General features: G+C 45.1%; 1 protein-coding gene across 1 annotated transcript in view; it reads right to left on the reverse strand.

The window, feature by feature from the left end:
* Nucleotides 1-220: 220 nt before the first annotated feature.
* Nucleotides 221-20,685, reverse strand: part of VSTM4 (V-set and transmembrane domain containing 4) — a 29,695-nt gene continuing 9,230 nt past the window's right edge. The window contains exons 3-8 of the mRNA XM_082223302.1: nt 17,069-17,137; nt 14,585-14,692; nt 11,778-11,811; nt 8,360-8,466; nt 6,465-6,526; nt 221-439 (exon numbers count right to left, since the gene is read on the reverse strand). Coding sequence (XP_082079428.1) covers nt 314-439; nt 6,465-6,526; nt 8,360-8,466; nt 11,778-11,811; nt 14,585-14,692; nt 17,069-17,137 — 506 coding nt within the window. The 3' untranslated portion in view covers nt 221-313. The remainder of the gene's footprint in view (nt 440-6,464; nt 6,527-8,359; nt 8,467-11,777; nt 11,812-14,584; nt 14,693-17,068; nt 17,138-20,685) is intronic.

Raw genomic sequence — 20,685 nt, forward strand, 5'->3', positions numbered from 1 at the left:
ACCGAGAACTGTGGGTCAGCTGTGAAGCTGGAGCTGTGTCTTAGCATGGGGTGCTTTTGTAGCTAACTCCCATCATCAAAAAAGAATCAAAATGCTGTTTAACATTAAAAGTGGGTGAAGTAGAGGGTTCACCACTCTCAGCTTCAAGCTTAAACAGGGCACCACATAGATTCTCAAGAAGAATAATTCTAAAGACCTTATAAAAAAAACAAGACAGGAATGGAAGTAAAAAGAAAAGAAGAGAACGTTTTATCAATAAAGAACACACAAAAGGAATTTAAATATGCCATCGAAAATAGGACCTGTCCTGGGTTTACATCTTGTTTTCTTCAAAGAGAATCTGAGCGTAAACAGTCATCGTAGGAATGCCTTGCGCTTCCTGGTGAGGTTTGATGAGTTCCAGTTCAGCATAGGTCAGATTCTCATCAGCGATTTTTGGCTGCAAAACACAATTGGAGAAGTGTGTCCATTCAATTGAGTTTACTGGGTAATTTGGCAGTCTGCCTTTTAGCAAACATGCGACAGCAGTAAAATGAACAACGGCAGCAGCAAAATAAATCTATGGCCCGGAGCCAGGGCTTCCCCGGTTACATATAGAATCAGTTCCTCAAACATGAATCAGAAGGTTGTATCCAACTGGGATTTATATAGAGTAGCCCCGCCGAAATTAACGGATCCAAGTTAGCCATGTCCATTAAGCTCAGTGGGCTTACTCTGAGATGACTTAATCAACAGCACATGTTTACTCAGAAGTAAGTCCCACTGATTTAAATGGAGATTAACTCCCAAGTAAGAATGCATAGGCCTGCAAGCTAAGATGTCTATTTTATAGGCAGAAATACAAAACTTGTGTGGAAAATGCCCAATTAAAATTAGATATATAAAAAGGCAAAAAGCGGCAGCAAACCCAAAGTAGAACAACTTCTCCACCCTGGTCTTCAACATATAGCTCAACAGTGTTCTTCTGAATGCTCCCTGACCTATACTGAAACCTTCAGTACATAGTGTCTAGCACTCACCTAGAAGTCATGGTAACCATTTGCAGGAAAACCAAAATGCATTACAAAGCTATTGTACTACCAACTGTACTGTATGCCTGTGAAACAGGAACCACTTATAAACATTATCTCCAGCTCCTTGAAAGATTCCATCAACAATGCCTAAATATATATATATAATATCACTTGGAAAGACAGGCAAACTAAATGTCAGTGTACCGGAAGACACAAAGATGCGATTATTCTTCAACATCAACTTTGTTAGACTAGTCATGTTGTTTGGATGTCTGATTATCATCTTCCAAAGCAACCACTCTATTCCCAACTTAAGAATGGAAAGCGTAATGCTGGTGGTCAGCGAAAGAGCTTTAAAGATGCTCTCACGGGAAATTATTATTTTTGTTAGTATAAACACAGACAACTGGGAAACACTGGCCTGTGAGCGCTCCAACTGGAGAACGGCCTTTACCAAAAGTGCCATGGACTTTGAAGATTCCTGAACCCAGGACGAAAGGGAGAAATGTGCCAAGAGGAAGGCACACTTGGCAAATCCTCACTGTGACCAACTCCCGCCCAGAAACCTATATCCCCACTGTGGAAGGATTGGACTCCACAGTCACTTATGGACAAACTGTTAAGACCATATTCATGGAAGACAATCTGAGTTGGCTATGAGCGATCACAGAAGAAGAAGAAGAAGAAGAAGGTAAACCTAGAAACCAGATAGATCAGGGAGGTTACATTGGAACTCTCTTCAATGACATGCTCTCTTTCTGTCTGTGCTGTGATATATATTAGAATTCAGCCATGTCAGTCTCCATTTGGAGGGTTCAAGTAGTCTAGTGCAGATGGTAAAGGTTTTCCATAGGCCTCGCATATGAGGAAGCATGACTGGATGAACTCTAGAGTTCGGTTTCAGGAGGCTAGGCCCATTTAGCCTTTGTGTTTTGCTCTTGTGGGCACCTTCTGTTCATGCCAAACCAACAGGCCCTTTTCTTCCCCTCCTTGGTTACATTTCTCATTCCAATTCCATCCCAAAACATCATGAATCCAAAAACGGCCCTGCAACACCCAGCTCATGTAAATTTTAGAGCTAAGATTTATGAAATCACATTGTCCAGGTGCATTATTATATTATCTGGAAATTGCATTGTTTTCTTGGGTAGATTATCTCTTTATTCCTACTTTATTCTATTAAGTTTGGATATGAAAAATAACACTCGATTCTTCCAATACAGGTCACCGGGCAGCGTTGGCTGATGTGTTACTTTCATACATTTTTATGATGTTCCTATAGTAAACATAATTTAATAAAGCCAAAACACACTAAATAAATAATTGCATCTAGAAAAGCAATAAAAGCAAATAAAATTAGTACTTTCATAAGTGGAAAAGGTACTTCAATTACTGCTACAAGCAACGGCGCACCATAAAATGTGTAGAATAATTTCCCTTATGCATATTTCCAGTATGTAATAATTTGATTGAAAATATGAGGAAACACACAGGAGGTTCAAAATTGTGGAGCACATACAGTTCTCAACAAAGGATGTGTAATAACTGAGCATGGGAGATACAGCTTTATCATAGCCCCTTTCCCAGGCAAAAATCAGAGGAGGGGTGTGTGTGCTGCCATTGTCTATCTTTAATTATATTTTGCCAAGTTTGCTTAGTTGGAAAGAGAGCTTTGCGCGATGAAAGTTAAGATGAAACTTTCCCAGCGTGTAACCGCATAGGCTTCTCAGAACACCATTTTGACCTGGAAATTAAAGCAGCAACAGCTGCAACAAAATGGGCACCCAAACCCAACTGCTGGAGACAGCAGGGGGCCCTTGTGATTTTCCCCACCCCCCAAAAAAATCTATTCTCGATGCTTTAGAAAGCACTTGTGAAGTATATCATGGAAGAAAAGATATTTGGGGCAGAAATGTAGAGCCAGTGACATCATCTCTGCTAACGTCCACGCCCAGAAAATGCCCTAAAATTGGAACAGATGTTGGGGCAGCAAGGCAATGGGGAGAACGGCCCTTTTTAATAGGGCTTCTCTTGATGGCCAACTGCAATTCACCATTGGTGAATACAGGCACTTCCTAATACAGTTGTGCCTTGGAAGTCGAACGGAATCCGTTCCAGGTCCATTTGACTTCCAAGACGTCCGAAAACCAAAGCGGGCTTCCGATTGGCTGCTAGAAGCTCCCGCAGCCAATCGGAAGCCCCGTCAGACATTCGGCTTCCAGAAATAGTTTACAAACCGAAACAGCCAGAAATAGTTTACAAACCGAAACAGAATGTCGGGTTTGCGACATTCAGGAGCCAAAACGTTCGGGAACTAAGCTGTTCGAAATCCAAGGTGTGACTGTACACAAACATGCTGGCGAATAGTTGTGGCAATCTTTGTTTCTCTTTCTGAAGCTGCTGGGTGGTGGTTAATAGTTTTCAGCATGTTTTTGCTGTTAATGGGGAAAGAGATGGGTACTTGACATGATTCATATGCCTGGCAGTTTCCAGCAACAAGAGAAAAGATATTGGCCTCTCGTAACTTTTTCTTTGAATGGAGAAAAGGCAGGTTGGGAATAGCAGTTGTGAACAAGCAAATGGCAAGGAAGAAGGGTGTTAACCAGCCCTCTCTGCTTAGTGTGGGTGATTTTAAGAGTTACCAAACACCTCTCCAAAGAGGGCCATCTGCAGTGCTAGACACTAGATTCATTCACCCGTCAACACCAAGACTCGTGATTCTGGTGGGCCAGTCCATGTAGACTACATGGAACTCAATAGGCCAATGGTCTGACTTCGCAACTTCCTATGTTCCCAATCACTCCAAGGCTCCAGGCCCTGTGGAAGCACTCAAGGAAAGACTCACAAGGAGCAATGGGAAGGAGGAATCTGACACCATGACGCTGTCATGGTCATCGCAAAGATCCCCAAACTGCACTGTACCAATTGGGAGCCCAGTGTTGATTCTGAGGCCACCTTGAAACTCTGCAGATTCCTAATGTGGTCAGTAGGGCTGGGCGATAAAGCAATATTGATTTCATAATTTTGGACCTGTTGTGGGAAAACCCGTGAAGCCAGTCAATGCCTCAACAAAGCTCCATCCTTATTTCCGACCTTGTGATATATCAGAAGAGTTAAAGCTATGGTTTTCCCAGTAGTGATGTATGGAAGTGAGAGCTGGACCATAAAGAAGGCTGATCGCCAGAGAATGGATGCTTTTGAATTATGGTGCTGGAGGAGACTCTTGAGAGTCCCATGGACTGCAAGAAGATCAAACCTCTCCATTCCGAAGGAAATCAGCCCTGAGTGCTCACTGGAAGGACAGATCCTGAAGCTGAGGCTCCAATACTTTGGCCACCTCATGAGAAGAGAAGACTCCCTGGAAAAGACCCTGATGATGGGAAAGATGGAGGGCACAAGGAGAAGGGGACGGCAGAGGACTAGATGGCTGGACAGTGTTCTCAAGCTACCAGCATGAATTTGACCAAACTGCGTGAGGCAGTGGAAGACAGGGGAGCCTGTCGTGCCCTGGTCCAGGGGGTCACGAAGAGTCGGACACGACTAAACGACTAAACAACAACAACAACATATCACGATGTTGTAAAACGGGTATCGCCCAGCCCTAATGGTCAGTACTTTTCTTTCTGCCTCCAAATAATTGGGGGGAGCCATAGAAAATCACTTTTGTGGGAGCGAATCAGCCCCATGGGCCAACAGTTGACCACCTCTGCTGTAGTCTGTGGGAAAGGTTAGGAAATGACAATGTTGCCAATTGTTCTGGCAGTCCAGTCTCATCATTTGATGAGGCCCTGAGACACTGTGTACCTAGTTTGTTATTACATTTTGTAATGGGCAAAATAGAGGCGTGTGCATTTGGTGGAGGCCATATGCATTTCCATTTTGTATATTTCCTTTTTTTAAAAACGGAAATATTAGCTATATATATCTGCAACTTAACAGCAAAAGTCATCTAGCACAATATCTGCATATTATTATTACTATTATTATTATTTTAAAAAATAGCCAATATATGTACTGCAATTCTCCATTAACATTTTTGTATTAGGGAAAACTGTACAAATTGGGGGGTTGGGGGGGTGGGAGAAGTGTCATCTGTAAAAACTGTGTGAGTGTGTTTGTGGGCGGGTGGGTTAAACTCCCTATATCTAAAGTGCTCCTCTACATTTTACCAAAACTAATAGGCATGAAATCTGATCCTGAATCACTGCAAGCTTGTCAACTTCAGAACCAAGCCTTCCCTGCTATTTTAGGCAGACCCAGAATTTATTCTGGAAAGGGAGAAGTTTAAAAAGTGCTTACACACACAGTCTGGCAGAAGGATACATTCAAGTTACACATACAGAATCCTTGCCAGCTGTGCTGGCAGCTGTTGAGAGGGGGAGCTGAATTTCGCCCTCCCTGCTCTACATCTCCTTCCCTTGCTAAACAGCTGATGGGCACCATCCTGTAACTTCTCAGAGGTTTCAAATGAATAGGAGGTCTTTAAATAGTGGGTACTAGGGCATTTTTCCTGGGCCACAAATGAAGGAGCCCACCTGATATCTAGTCTGTGGTCTAAAGGTAAAGGTAAAGGACCCCTGACAGTTAAGTCCAGTCGTGAACGACTCTGGGGTTGCGGCGCTCATCTCACTTTATTGGCCATGGGAGCAGGCGTTTGTCCGCAGACAGCTTCCGGGTCATGTGGCCAGCATGACTAAGCCGCTTCTAGCGAACCAGAGCAGCACACGGAAACGCCGTTTACCTTCCTGCCAGAGCGGTACCTATTTATCTACTTGCACTTTGACGTGCTTTCGAACTGCTAGGTGGGCAGGAGCAGGGACTGAGCAATGGGAGCTCACTCTGTCGCGGGGATTCGAACAGCCAACCTGATTGGCAAGTCCTGGGCTCTGTGGTTTAACCCACAGTGCCACCCGCGTCCCAAAAATCTATGGTCTACCTTCTAACAGATAGGGGACGCATTGGGGACGCGGGTGGCACTGTGGGTAAAACCTCAGTGCCTTGGACTTGCCGATTGTATGGTCGGCGGTTCAAATCCCCGCGGCGGGGTGAGCTCCCGTCGTTCGGTCCCAGCTCCTGCCCACCTAGCAGTTCAAAAGCACCCCTAAGTGGAAGTAGATAAATAGGTACCGCTTTCTAGCAGGAAGGTAAATGGCGTTTCCGTGTGCTGCGCTGGTGCTGGCTCGCCAGAGCAGCTTCGTCACACTGGCCACATGACCCGGAAGTGTCTTCGGGCAGCGCTGGCTCCCGGCCTCTTAAGTGAGATGAGCGCACAACCCTAGAGTCGGACACGATTGGCCCATACGGGCAGGGGTACCTTTACCTTCCAGCTAAAATGAGCTATGCACCTAGAAGGTACAAGCAAAACTTGTCACTATAGTTAGGAGGGAATCCTATCCACCCAATCACCTGGGTGAAAGTGAGAATTGGATATGCCTTTGTTGGGCTACTTACCAGAAGGACTTTCCTTTGTGGTTTCAGAAGCTTGGGCTTGGGGAAAGAGGTGGATATCGGTGCTATAAAGGTAAGAACAGAACGGCGAGGAATTACTTTCTGCAAACTGGGTTCCTTCTAGGACATGCAGAAACACTCCTAAGCTTTGACTCAGGGAAAACCTGCCAAAATAATGGAAAAGCAAGGCAAACAGCAGTCCAGATTCAACAGTTTGCGCACAGGAATGCACTGCCTTGCCTAGCAATCTACACCATCTGCTCAAAAAATCAGGGTTTTCCAACCACAGCCTTGTGGTCAAAGAGATTGCAATGTTCACACAAAGAACCAAAAGTCCTTATTAAAAACAAACAAACCCATAGCTTTAAAGGGCTAAAAGAAACAGTGGCACCCTGAAAATCAAGGCACATGCACCCTGATTGATCCAGGAACCACCTTCAAAGCAAAGCTTCCATCTCCAGGCCATGGGTTCAAGCCTTCATGTTGGGCAAAAGATTCCTGCCTTGCAGTGGGTTGGACTAGATGATGCTTCTGGTCCCACATAGATTCAAGATGATTCTATGTAGAGCATCCCACGCCAATTGAGGAATTCCCTGCAGAAGAACTTGCACAACCAATATCCCGTCCTCATCCAGTTACCACTTGGGGAATCTTTCTGAAAAATGAGTAATTTTCCTTATCAGTTGCTTGGATGAAATAGTAGGCTTGGATTCACCACCACCCTCCCTATCAAACAACCAGTGGGTGCAATTATTACTTTTGGAAGACTGCTTTCTGTGCACGCAGCTCCACTTGCTGTGTGAGAGTAAATTAAAGTTGGATCGGGGCCAAACCTGGGACGTACTGGAGTTGATCTCGCATGGGTGCTGCTGTAGCAGCAGGTAGATAAAGGGTGAAGAATTGGAACTGGCCTACCTGTCAGTCATCTGACACCAGTTGATTGTCACCTGTCAGATTTCAAAGGGTGATGTCAGATGGTATCAGAGGAACTGCTGATCAGAGGTTACCACAATCTCCTTTGAAGACACGCTTTCAATAGGCTGATGGCACTGGGAGCATTGCCGTCAAAGGGACCAGCTATAACTGCTGACTGGTGCTAATAGTGAGCCCCTTTTAAAGTTCGTTTAGAACTCTCTCCTGATGCACCAATATCCTTTTGTTGTTGCTGCTGCATGGTGTGCACTGTCAGGAGCTTGTCCTACACTTGAGTAGGACCCTGGCAGAGACACATGCCCAACTGGCATGTTCTCTCCCTCCTGGTCGACTGTTTGGGAGCTTCAAAAGCTTTCTTCAGCCCGAACATCACAGTGACCGATGCCAACAGACATCGGCACACTTAGGGATTCACAGAGTTTTCGCAGTTCGTGTAACAGAACTCAGCATTTTGGCTAATCTACTTTTATTTACATATAAACATACATGGAGCACTGCAACATGGCTCCCTCCCTCTCTAGCATCAGGCAGCAAAGAGAAAGAACAAAGGACAATAGTCCCACTTCACTGAACACAGTAACACAAACATCCTGTCTCCGTCACTTCCCACTCTGTGGAGTCAAAACATACACCGTCATGTGATAGACAACAATCCCATGACTGCAATCATGGAGCAGGAATTCTAACATGTGGATCAGTAAACTATGCTGGAAAAAAGATGCAAACCAAAAACTGACACATCTTCCAGTTCTGGAGTTCATCTGATATTATTTAGGACAAACCAGAAGGCTGGTCGAGTCAAACATGAGAAAGAAGCAACTCGCAGACCAACCACGAAACTGAACAAGGGTTGTCCACCCATTGCCAATTCTGGACTGCGAGGATTTGGTAACTTTCGCCTTGGCCACTACTTTGGACCCAGCAAACCACCCACCACAACACGCAGCTCAGGAGGTACCACACACCTTTCGCAGGGATGGCAGGTGGCTGCTCAACTTTCTTCTTCTTCTTCTTGATTTTCACAGGCTGTTCTGGAGACAAGCTTGTCACACTGGTGACCGTTTCCCCTAAGCTGAGAAACAAGAGAACCTGGTGAATAGAGAGCAGGAGAAGAAAAGCACATAAAACCTTCTCTGGGATGTTTAATTCAAGGTTCATTTTAAAAGGGTAGTCTCTTCTCCAAAACCTTAACCAATATCTGCCTTATTAACCATCTCTCTCTCTCTCTTGAGTGTGTGTTGGTTTTCAGTTGTCTCCGCATCATCTGATGAACCTTCATCACTGTATTCTTACGAAGACCAGCTAAGCATGCCAGTGTGGAGGCTGAATTTTTGTGAAGTCACCAAACATTATATTCCCTCCTGGTTGCCCCAAGATAGGGATACACACTAGTGGTTGGCTTCCATTTCGTTACTGTGAATAATTTCAATCAAAGCAAATACAGAAATGGGACATCCATTATTAGGAAGACGTTTCTCAAGGGGAAAACAGATGTGATAATATTTTGGACCACAACTCCCATGCTAGTTGGGGCTGATGGGAGTTATAGTCTTCGCCCAAAATATCTGGAGGCCACCAAGTTGGCAAAAGCTGATCTAAAATGGCTTGCACACACATTCACTGCTCTGAAATCACATTACGGATTTCCACCACAACATCTACCACACTTATGTTTCTCTTGGTCTTCCCCCCTAAATTTGATTCAACTTTATTATTACAAGCACTGATGGAGTTTATTGTATCTTCCCCTCTCAGGACACTATGAGAAGTTTGACTCCCCCCCCCATGTTTTCTTTACATTAAATTGTTTGTTTTTAAGTATTTATAACCTGCTCTTCAATGAATATTTCAATCCCAGAGCGGGGAAGCGATGAAATGAAATAGTAATATGAATGTACAGCTAGCAATATACAAAAATTACAGAATCCATGAAAGCCAGTCCAATGAATAAAACAAATTAATTGCTCCAAAATAAAATAAAGAAAGCTGGTATGGACAACAATTAGAATTTCCAATTTAACCTTGTATCACTATAGTAATTTACACAGAGGCCTAGTTTATACAGAAAGCAGAATCAAGAATACTGTTCCTGGACCTCAAAACCACTAATATTTTTGTGCTCCCCTAGAAGAACAACTTCCTGTGCTTAGAAAATCAGTACATCTGGGAATAAACTAGGCTAAAATATTTCCCTAAGGCTAGCATAGGCCAGCTCAACCCTCCAGATGTTTTGGGACTACAACTCCCATCATCCCTGACCATTGGTCCTGCTAGCTAGGGATGATGGGAGTTGTAGTCCCAAAACATCTGGAGGGCCGAGTTTACCTATACCTGCCCTAAGGTTTAAGTATTTTACTTGCAGGGAGAATTTTATCGACAGGAGGTGGAGAGCATTCAACTATAGTCTGAAATGGTGTAGTCCAAGGGTCGGCAACCTAAGGCCCATGGGCCACAAGTAGGCCACGGGGGTCGTTTTACTAGCCCACGAGCCACTCCCGAACCGAGCTGCCCAGGTTTGGGGTTTCGGAGACAGTCATTGGGGTTTGATACTGCTTGTCTTTGCCCTGTTTATCGTGCTGGTTCTGCTGCTGTTTATTGGCACTGTTCAGTTCAGTGTTTCCTAAACTTGGGTACCACTCAACCGACAAGCAGTCGGCTGGAGCCACTTTGGATTCAGATGTGGAATGGGACCTCAGGAGAGTAGGTCCTCATGGAGTTCCTATGTATGAAGCACCAGTAGGTTAAAGATCTTCATGACCAGTGAATAGAATTATTTCTGCACAGATCATACTGATCTTCCCAAGAAACCTGGAGCGTGTGAGAACTAGTGGAAATGCATATTAGAGAAGCTCTGGGAGACCCAAAGGCACCTGCTGCTTCCACTTACAAGAACTGGGAGAAGAGCAACCTTTTCTCGGCAATTGTCGTACAATTTTAGCGGTCTAATACTGGGGCTCTCCAAAGAATAACGTATTTTTCACTCTATAGGACACACGTTCCCTCCTCCAAAAATTAAGGGGAAATGTTTGTGCGTCCTATGGAGCGAATGCAGGCTCCTTGGCTTCAGCGATAGCAACGCGAAGCCTCCGAAGCACAGAGGGAGCGTTCCCTTCGCGCTCCGGAGGCTTCGCGTTGCTTTCGCTCTTTGGTGCTCTTTGGGGCTGGGGGGGGGAATAAGATTTTTTTTTCTTGATTTCCCCCTCTAAAAACTAGGTGCGCCCTATGGTCCGGTGCGCCCTATGGAGCAAAAAATACAGTACTTCCTGGTACAGGCTCTACAAGCTCAGAACCAGGTCAGCCAGGACATTCTGGTTTGCCTGCTCAGCCTCATCTAAGATAGAAGAAGGACCTCCGTTAGAGGATTCCTTTATCTGATGCCTCCTTGGCAGAGCACGGTCTGGCCTTGCTAAGAATTCCATCGGTGGGGATGAGGAGATGCTTCTTCTGCATCCTGTGAAAGAAGGCTTTCAAGGTGAGACAAGCTCCTTTAAAAAGGCCATTAATCCACATGATTGGTTCTGGCAAAGATGGAAAGTTGCCATGTCCTCATGGACTTGACAAAAGGGAGCTTCATTCTTATGACAGCAAGTTATTGGCATCTTAGGGACGCGGGTGGCACTGTGGGTAAAACCTCAGCGCCTAGGGCTTGCCGATCGCATGGTCGGCGGTTCGAATCCCCGCAGCGGGGTGAGCTCCCGTCTTTGGTCCCAGCTCCTGTCCACCTAGCAGTTCAAAAGCACCCCTAAAAGTGCAAGTAGATAAATAGGGACCGTTTTCTAGCGGGAAGGTAAACGGCGTTTCCGTGTGCTGCGCTGGTGCCGGTTCGCCGGAGCAGCTTCGTCACGCTGGCCACGTGACCTGGAAATGTCTCCGGACAGCGCTGGCCCTCGGCCTCTTAAGTGAGATGGGCGTACAACCCTAGAGTCGGACACGACTGGCCCGTACGGGCAGGGGTACCTAAACCTTTACTATTGGCATCTTCCTCCATCATTAGGGTCCACTTCCTTGGAGGCAAGGGCACCCAACAAGGGTATTTTAAGATATGGTTACCAGATTTTTTTCAATGAATCCGGGGACACTTTTTTTGTTCTTTTGAAGCTGAGTAGCAACAGGGAGTCAGTAGTGAGGATGGTGAAGCAAAAGACCCTGGGCCCAAGCACACATGCATATTGTATAAAGGTGCAAAGCCCTTCTTTCGCACCCTGTGAAACATAAATGCGTAGTTTTTAAAGAACTGGGCAACTGGGCACTGCCCACCCGTGACTAACCTTTTTATTATATGTTAAGATATATTTTTGTGAGACAGAAAATAAGCAAAGCAACCCGTAAAATCTATTTGGAGACAGGTAAAACAAGATTATATGTCTTGTCTCCTTTTCCTACCTGTTCTGGGAACACTTCACCAAGTAATGTTTCACTGTGAAAAACAGTGGAGAAAGAAAAGTAGGGGAGAAAGAAAGGCATTGTTTAAGCAATTGCCATCTTCTTGTCACTCAAAAAGGTGGAACAGAGGAAAAAGCACATTCTTCATTCAGGCAGTGGCCACCTAGGTTGGCCCATGATGCAAAGCCACAGGACAAGTCAAAGACCGTGTTTCCCTCTTCTCTGGTCCACAGGCTGAGACTGTCTACCAACTCCACCTGGTACGCAGGCTGAGACCCTACCTGCCTGCGGACTGCCTCGCCAGAGTGGTGCATGCTCTGGTTATCTCCCGCTTGGACTACTGCAATGCGCTCTACGTGGGGCTACCTTTGAAGGTGACCCAGAAACTGCAATTAATCCAGAATGCGGCAGGTGACTGGGAGTGGCCGCTGAGACCATATAACACTGGCCCTGAAAGACCTACATTGGCTCCCAGTATGTTTCCGAGCACAATTCAAAGTGTTGGTGCTGACCTTTAAAGCCCTAAACGGCCTCGGCCCAGTACACCTGAAGGAGCGTCTCCACCCCCATCGCTCAGCCTGGATACTGAGGTCCAGCGCTGAGGGCCTTCTGGCAGTTCCCTCACTGCGAGAAGTGAGGTTACAGGGAACCATGCAGAGGGCCTTCTTGGTGGTGGCGCCCACCCTGTGGAATGCCCCCCCCCCATCAGATGTCAGGGAAATAAGCAACTATCTTACTAGAGACATCTGAAGGCAGCCCTGTTTAGGGAAGTTTTTAATGTTTAATGCTGTATTGTGTTTTTAATATTTGGCTGGGAGCCGCCCAGAGTGGCTGGGGAAACGCAGCCAGATGGGCGGGGTATTAATAAATAATAATAAATTAAATAATAATAATAATAATAATAATAATAATAATAATAATAATAATAATAACTACTATAGTTTTTCTCAGCAAAATGAAAGAAAGAAGCTTCAAGTGTATTTGAGAGAGAGAGAGAGAGAGAGGAAGAAAGAAATATCTGCAAAATCAGAATTGTGATAATGCTATAACTTAAACAAATTACATGCCAAATTACATGTGGCATGTTTCTCACAAGGCTAGTAGTTAATCAAGCAAAATACTGCCATTATAAAGATAAAAAGCAAAGAAATGTGAATAAAAACAAACTGCATTTGCCTTAAAGTTATGAGTTAAATTTCTCCCAATAACAGTTCATTGCCTCTTCATTATTCCAAAAGAAAACAGAGAAGCCCACTTCCCTGTTCAATTGCTATCCTGTTGTCTACCTGCCTTCCTCATACTTCTGATATGGCAGGTCCCAATTTCTTGGGCTCCCAAATATTTGCAATCCATGAATCGGTCATAGGCAGACTAGCTCTCTTCCGGGGATAGCAAACAGCCATACAAGGCTGCCGTCAGTGAGTAAACGGTCATTTACAAATCGTCAGTTAGAACTGTCCCTTTAAGATAGCAAAATGATATTACTAAAGGTTAATTTGGCAGACCATGGAGGTTTTAATTTATGCTAAAATAGAACCCCAGAAGATGTTGATATGGGAGCATTATCAGAGAATATATCCTTTGTTCCTGAAGCTCTGGCGTTTCAAATATTGATCTAGCATTAGGAAATATTTGATTCAATTTTGCTGGTGTCAGATACTATATCCATAATAACTGAGAGGAATTCTCTTTAACATGTATAATTCATACGCGTTGTGAGTTGGGGAAGGCTTTAATAGAAACAGAGTAATAAAAACAAACCCAAAACAGTAATGTGCATGGAAATGGGTGGTGAATTGTGAGTACTGTTAAACAGCTCTAAAAACAAAACAAAAAAACCAAATGGGGGTTGGACTAGATGACCCTTGAGGTCCCTTCTAACAATTCTATGATTCATTAAACAAAAAGCAAAAACATGACTATGTGCAAAACAATATGGCAAGATATGTTGTTGTTGTTTAGTCGTGTCTGACTCTTTGTGATCCCATGGACCAGAGCACACCAGGCACTCCTGTCTTCCACTGCCACCCGCAGTTTGGTCAAACTCATGCTGGTAGCTTTGAGAACACTGACCAACCATCTCGTCCTCTGTCGTCCCCTTCTCCTTGTGCCCTTCATTTTTCCCAACATCAGGGTCTTTTGCAGGGAGTCTTCTCTTCTCATGAGGAGGCCAAAGTATTGGAGCCTCAGATTCAGGATCTGTCCTTCCAGTGAGCACTCAGGGCTGATTTCCTTAAGAATGGAGAGGTTTGATCTTCTTGCAGTCCATGGGACTCTCAAGAGTCTCCTCCAGCACCATAATTCAAAAGCATCAATTCTTTGGTGATCAGCCTTCTTTATGGTCCAGCTCTCACTTCCATACATCACAACTGGGAAAACCATGGCTTTAACTATACGGACCTTTGCTGGCAAGGTGATGTCTCTGCTTTTTAAGATGCTGCCTGGGTTTGTCATTGCTTTTCTCCCAAGAAGCAGGCGTCTTTTAATTTCTTGACTGCTGTCACCATCTGCAGTGATCATGGAGCCCAAGAAAGTAAAATCTCTCACTGCCTCCATTCCTTCCCCTTCTATTTGCCAGGAGGTGATGGGACCAGTGGCCATGATCTTCGTTTTTTTGATGTTGAGCTTCAAAGCATATTTTGCGCTCTCCTCTTTCACCCTCATTAAAAGGTTCTAACAATTCTACGATTCATTAAATGAAAAGCAAAAATGTGACTATGTGCAAAACAATATGGCGAGATATAATGGTATTGCTAAATGCACACAAAAACGCCATTTATCTGCCTCAGCCTTTCCTCATCACTCACCACGGGAGCGTTTCTTGTTGATCAGTGTCTGGCAGAGGACAACCACGGTGAACAACAGGACACTGACGATGCCTATGGAGCACACGAACACAGCATAGACATACAGGTCTGAAAGGCAAACCACGGATGAGTATCAGCCATCTGCTTTCATGTCTACCCAAGAAAGAATACACAAGTTTTGAACAAAAGTAAAAACACGCTCGGAGCCCCGGACCCAAAATCTTGGCAAGAAAGGTGTGAAAGGAAAAGAATATTATAGTGCTACCTCGGGTTAAGAACTTAATTTGCTCTGGAGGTCCATTCTTAACCTGAAACTGTTCTTAACTTGAGGTACCACTTTAGCTAATGGGGCCTCCCACTGCCACAGCCATGCTATTTCTGTTCTCATCCTGAAGCAAAGTTCTTAACCCGAGGTACTATTTCTGCGTTAGCGGAGTCTGTAACCTGAAGTGTCTGTAACCTGAAGCATCTGTAACCCGAGGTACCACTGTACCAACCATCCATACTGGGCAAGACCAAAGGCCTGTTCTACCAAGAATCTTGCCTTTAACAGTGAGCTGACACAGAGGTAAAAAAAGGTAAAGGTAAAGGACCCCTGGACAGATTAGGTCCACTCAAAGGCGACTATGGGGTTGCGGCGCTCATCTCGTTTTCAGGCCGAAGGAGCTGGTGTTTGTCCACAGACAGCTTTCTGGACCATGTGGCCAGCAGGACTAAACCGCCTCCGGCGCAATGGGACACTGTGACTTGATCCAGAGCGCATTGAAACACCATTTACCTTCCCTTCACAGCGGTACCTATTTATCTATTTGTATTAGTGTGCTTTCGAGCTGCTAGGTAGGCAGGAGCTGGGACAGAGCAATGGGAACTCACCCCATCACGGGGATTCAAACCGCCAACCTTCTGATTGGCAAGCCCAAGAGGCTCAGTGGTTTAGACCACAGCGCCACCTGCATCCCTTATACCCGACACAAAGGTACTTGATAAAAGGCTTAAATGATAAAAGGTTTAAACTCATTGAGAGAAGTGAGGTTATAGGGAACCAGGCAGAGGGCCTTCTCGGTAGTGGTCAGATGTCAAGGAAATAAATAACCATCTGACTTTTAGAAGATATCTGAAGGCAGGCCTGTTCAGGGAAGTTTTTAATGTTTGATGTGAGGAGTGAGGGGTGAGGAGGAGCATCATAAGACACCACTTGCCGCCTTGGTCATTGGGTTTTTTGCCTGGCTGGCAAGGAAGCAGCTGAGACCAATGATGAGGAAGAGCTGCAACAGCAGATGATAATGGCTTGGAAAAGGCGGATTCCCTGAGGAATGGGAGGGGTAGAGCTTTTCTATAATATTATACTTTGCATACATTCAGAATCTGGCAAGTGTTCCACATCCCTTCTCTGGTGGAATTTTGCTGCCTCCTGAAAAGGCTTTTCGCCTGCCTCTTAGTCCGTTTTCTTCCCTTTTCTCATTTTTACGGCCTCGTTGATATTTTATCCACTACCCTTCTGTCAGCTTTGAAAGCCGCTTCTTGTGATTGACTTTCAGTTTCTGTATTTCTTAGTCACCTGGAACAATTTAGTTTTGAACTAGAAACGAGAGGATGTGAACATTCCTAACAAAGCAAATAAAATTACTGTTTGGAGATTGCATGAAAGATTTCCACAATGCCAGGAAAATGTGGTATCGGAGTTCAAAAACGTTTTGTTTGGCAGATAGTCAACAAAACTGCAAATCTTCCATATAGAAGGGAGGATTTCAAACAAGCAGAGAGACACTGCAAGCCAATGACTTCACTCCAAAGGCAAGTGAACCCAAAGGCTCTAATATTCTATAAAATATTTGTGGTAACAATCCAACATGTTTAAAACCAGACTCATCGACATGAATTTTAGTAACATTTCAAGAGCAAATGTCTCTCTCTCTCTCTCTCTCTCTCTCTCTCTCTCTCTCTCTCTCAAGCTTTTGTACCCATTTTCTTCTATAAGGAACAGTTTGCATCATTTCAGTTTCTGAAAATTTCCCCGATATTTGTCCACATTAATTTCTGTTCATTTAGTAAGATGCTCTTTAATGACAATGAATGTTGAATACACTTGCTATTCTACTCTTTAGATTATATTCAGTCAGGTTTACCCACATATAAATGTCCCCCCAATATTTTATTCAAGTTGGCACCAAATCAATCAATCAATCAATCAATCAAGGCAAAGAGCCCTGGAACCCTCTCCCCCACTTACAGAAAGCAGGATTATGTGCCAATTACATTTAGAGCCCTGAAGCATTTTTTTGTGTGACCCCTGGTTAAAGTAAATGTGTGACTATGGCTGTAACCCTTCTAAGAGCTCCTAAAACCAGTGGGTGCAAAATTTTATAGGGTGTGAGTATTTTGGCTTACTTCCCCCGAAAGAAAAAGCAAGGTTGCACAACGGTACTTTTCAGTGGATTCTCACTTCTTCGCGAAGATGAACAAAGGGGGAAGCATATACTTAACCCTCAAAGAACTTCCAGGCCTTGTGGTTTTTCTCAGCATTGGAGTCGTCCGAAACTCTGGATGAAATCACTGCAATGGAACACACAACAACATTGGCAAACTAGTCACACACTTTTCAGAAGGTCTCACTATGAAAGCGGATTGCAGGTCAACAAAAGCAAGCAGCTGATCCCCTAAGCCAGGCACCCCCAAACTCGGCCCTCCAGATGTTTTGGGACTACAATTCCCATCATCCCTGACCACTGGTCCTGCTAGCTAGGGATGATGGGAGTTGTAGTCCCAAAACAGCTGGAGGGCCGAGTTTGGGGGTGCCTGCCTTAAGCCATCTAATAAACTTCTCAGCTCAGGAAATAGCAGAAAACAACGTGGGGTTTGTATCAGGGGCCACATAAAACACAACTATGTTCTTAATGGCTTTAGAAAACTGTGCAGTTGAGATTTTTCTGGGAAATCTCCCCCCCCCCAAAAAAAAAATCGTTTGGGTGCTTTTCTTTGATTTTTAAATATATATATATTTAAAAAATTAGCCCAACTCGCCACACATGCAAGTTTTCCTGGACATTTTGCCGATTCAGCAAAAATCCGCCTGGACGCCATTTTGCTGATCGATTCCCGGACATGTCCAGGAAAACCCAAACATATGGCAACCATATCTGAACTTCACTTTTAAGTACCGTATTTTTTGCTGTATAAGACTCACTTTTTCCCTCCTAAAAAGTAAGGGGAAATGTGTGTGTGTCTTATGGAGCGAATGAAGGCTGCACAGCTATCCCAGAAGCCAGAACAGCAAGAGGGATTGCTGCTTTCACTGCACAGTGATCCCTCTTGCTGTTCTGGCTTCTGAGATTCAGAATATTTTTTTTCTTGTTTTCCTCCTCCCAAAACTAGGTGCGTCTTATGTTCTGGTGTGTCTTATAGAGCGAAAAATACGGTAAATGTGTATAAAACAAGGCTGTTAACATTGGCATATGGGATGTGCCAAACGTCCAGCTACCCAAGCACATAGGTCTGTGGCAGTGCAGTTTGTGCTGGAAGAAATTCAGTCAGACCCCCAACTTTTCAGCCAGTTCAGTCCTCTACTGGCAGATGCAAAGCACTAAGGCAGTTTCTCTATTATGTAAAGTACAGGCTTCCCCCAGATTCCCAGTAGAAGTTGCAGACTTCAAACGCAAGGCAAGTGCAATTCATAACAGCATACATACAGTACAGAATTCAGTATCAATCTGGCAAAGCTTCCTCGCAGCGAAACAAGGAAGGCAATGAACAGCCTGTGGGATGCAACATAATCAGTCAAGTACAACGCTTCCTGTTTGCCCAGAGTGGACACTCAGGGAGGTGTTACTCCATAGGCAGGAGGACTTCCTGCCACACCTGTTCTGGAGCTTTCTTCCCCTGCATGTGACCAGACAGATGGGCGTGACCCCAGGAGACCCCATAAAAGGGGCTGGCCACACAGCCATCCCTCCTCCTCCTCCTCCTCTTCTTCTTCTTCTTCTTGCCATGCTCTCTTGATACTGATGTATTTTGCTGTCTGCTGGCTCTCGGCCACCAGGACATGGGCTCATTTCCATATGGGACGAACTTAAACCCTCTTCTGTAACTCTAAGCCAGGCATCCCCAAACTCGGCCCTCCAGATGTTTTGGGACTACAATTCCCATCATCCCTGACCAGTGGTCCTGTTAGCTAGGGATGATGGGAGTTGTAGTCCCAAAACATCTGGAGGGCCAAGTTTGGGGGTGCCTGCTCTAAGCTAAAGCCTGCCTTCAGGGATCCAACTGTGAACTGAATGTGAGTAAACTTACTTTTAAAAGACGCTTCTTGTGTCTTCATTCTTTTTAGGAGGGACAAATGGGGTCTTACCAGGAATATACTCCAATCTGAACAAAGCCAGATAGGATTGCTTAAGTAAAGAGATTCAAACGAATCTATCAGCTAGCTTCCTGCTCTATATTGGGGGATGCACTCTGCTGCTGACTCAGAAGTGTGTGCGAGGAAGGATATTATTAAATCAATATATCCTCTCCTAGTATCTGCAATGTTCCCACACAGCCCCCTCTTAATTTACCCAAGAATGACCACACCCTTGGCCTGTTGTCGGGTCACAGTCAGGTCACTAATCACAAGACACGAAGGTGCAAGAATAAGAGAACCACAAGCTCCTGATTTTTCTTAAAAGCAATTGAAAGAACTTCATCAGTTAGAGGCTTGCAGTATACAGTGGTACCTCAGGTTAAGTACTTAATTCGTTCCGGAGGTCCGTTCTTAACCTGAAACTGTTCTTAACCTGAAGCACCACTTCAGCTAATGGGGCCTCCTGCTGCCGCTGTGCCACCAGAGCACGATTTCTGTTCTCATCCTGAAGCAAAGTTCTTAACATGAAGCACTATTTCTGGGTTTGTGGAGTCTGTAACCTGAAGCGTATGTAACCTGAGGTACCACTGTATAGAGAACTGGGAAATCTGGGGCCCTCTACAGATGTTGTTAGACTACAACTCATAGAATCAGAGTTGGAAGGGACCTCAAGGGGCGTCTAGTCCAGCTCCCATCATGCCTGGCGGGTGTCCTGCTGGTGGGGGCTGATGGGCGTCCGAGTCCAACAACATATCGGGGGTTCATGGTTCCCCCCACCCCAAAATGGAGATATTTGGCAGATTAACACAAAGTCATTGGCCAAGCCCATGACTGAAAAATGAACATTTATCAGGCAAGAAGTTCAGAAACTGTCTCCATATACAGAATGTTTAGCAACCAAGTTCAACGTGCTGTCGTTGTGAAAGGGTTGCCCAATGTGCTGCTGGTTATTTGCGAAGGTAATACTTGCTTTCAACTATTTGGGGGACTGGGGGCGGGCTGGTATGGAGGACTCCCTGAATGGGGTAACTGTGCCCCTGAAGGACCAGGTGTGTAGCCTGGTAGTCATTTTGGACTCACAGCTATCCATGGAGGCACAGGTCAATTCTGTGTCCAGGGCAGCTGTCTACCAACTCCACCTGGTCCACAGACTGAGACCCTACCTGCCCATGGAATGTCTCGCAAGAGTGGTGCATGCTCTAGTTATTTCCCACTTGGACTACTGCAATGCGCTCTATGTGGGGCTACCTTTGAAGGTGACCCGGAAACTACAACTAATCCAGAATGCGGCAGCTAGACTAGTGACTGGGGGTGGCCGCTGAGACCATATAACACCGGTCTTGAAAGACCTACATTGGCTCCCAGTACGTTTCCGAGCACAATTCAAAGTGTTGGTGTTGACCTTTAAAGCCCTAAACGGCCTCGGCTCAGTATACCTGAAGAGGCGTCTCCATCCCCATTGTTCTGCCCGGACGCTGAGGTCCAGCGCCGAGGGCCTTCTGGCGGTTCCCTCATTGCGAGAAGCAAAGCTACAGGGAACCAGGCAGAGGGCCTTCTCGGTAGTGGCGCCCGCCCAGTGGAACGCCCTCCCATCAGATGTCAAAGCGATAAACAACTACCTGACATTCAGAAGACATCTTAAGGCAGGCCTGTTCAGGGAAGTTTTTAATGTGTGACATTTTAGTGTATTTTGGGTCTCTGTGGAAGCCGCTCAGAGTGGCTGGGGAAACCCAGCCAGATGGGCGGGGTATAAATAATAAATTAT

The sequence above is a fragment of the Podarcis vaucheri genome (genome assembly GCF_965113315.1).
Source record: "Podarcis vaucheri genome assembly, chromosome: 5".
Classification (NCBI taxonomy): Eukaryota; Metazoa; Chordata; class Lepidosauria; order Squamata; family Lacertidae; genus Podarcis; species Podarcis vaucheri.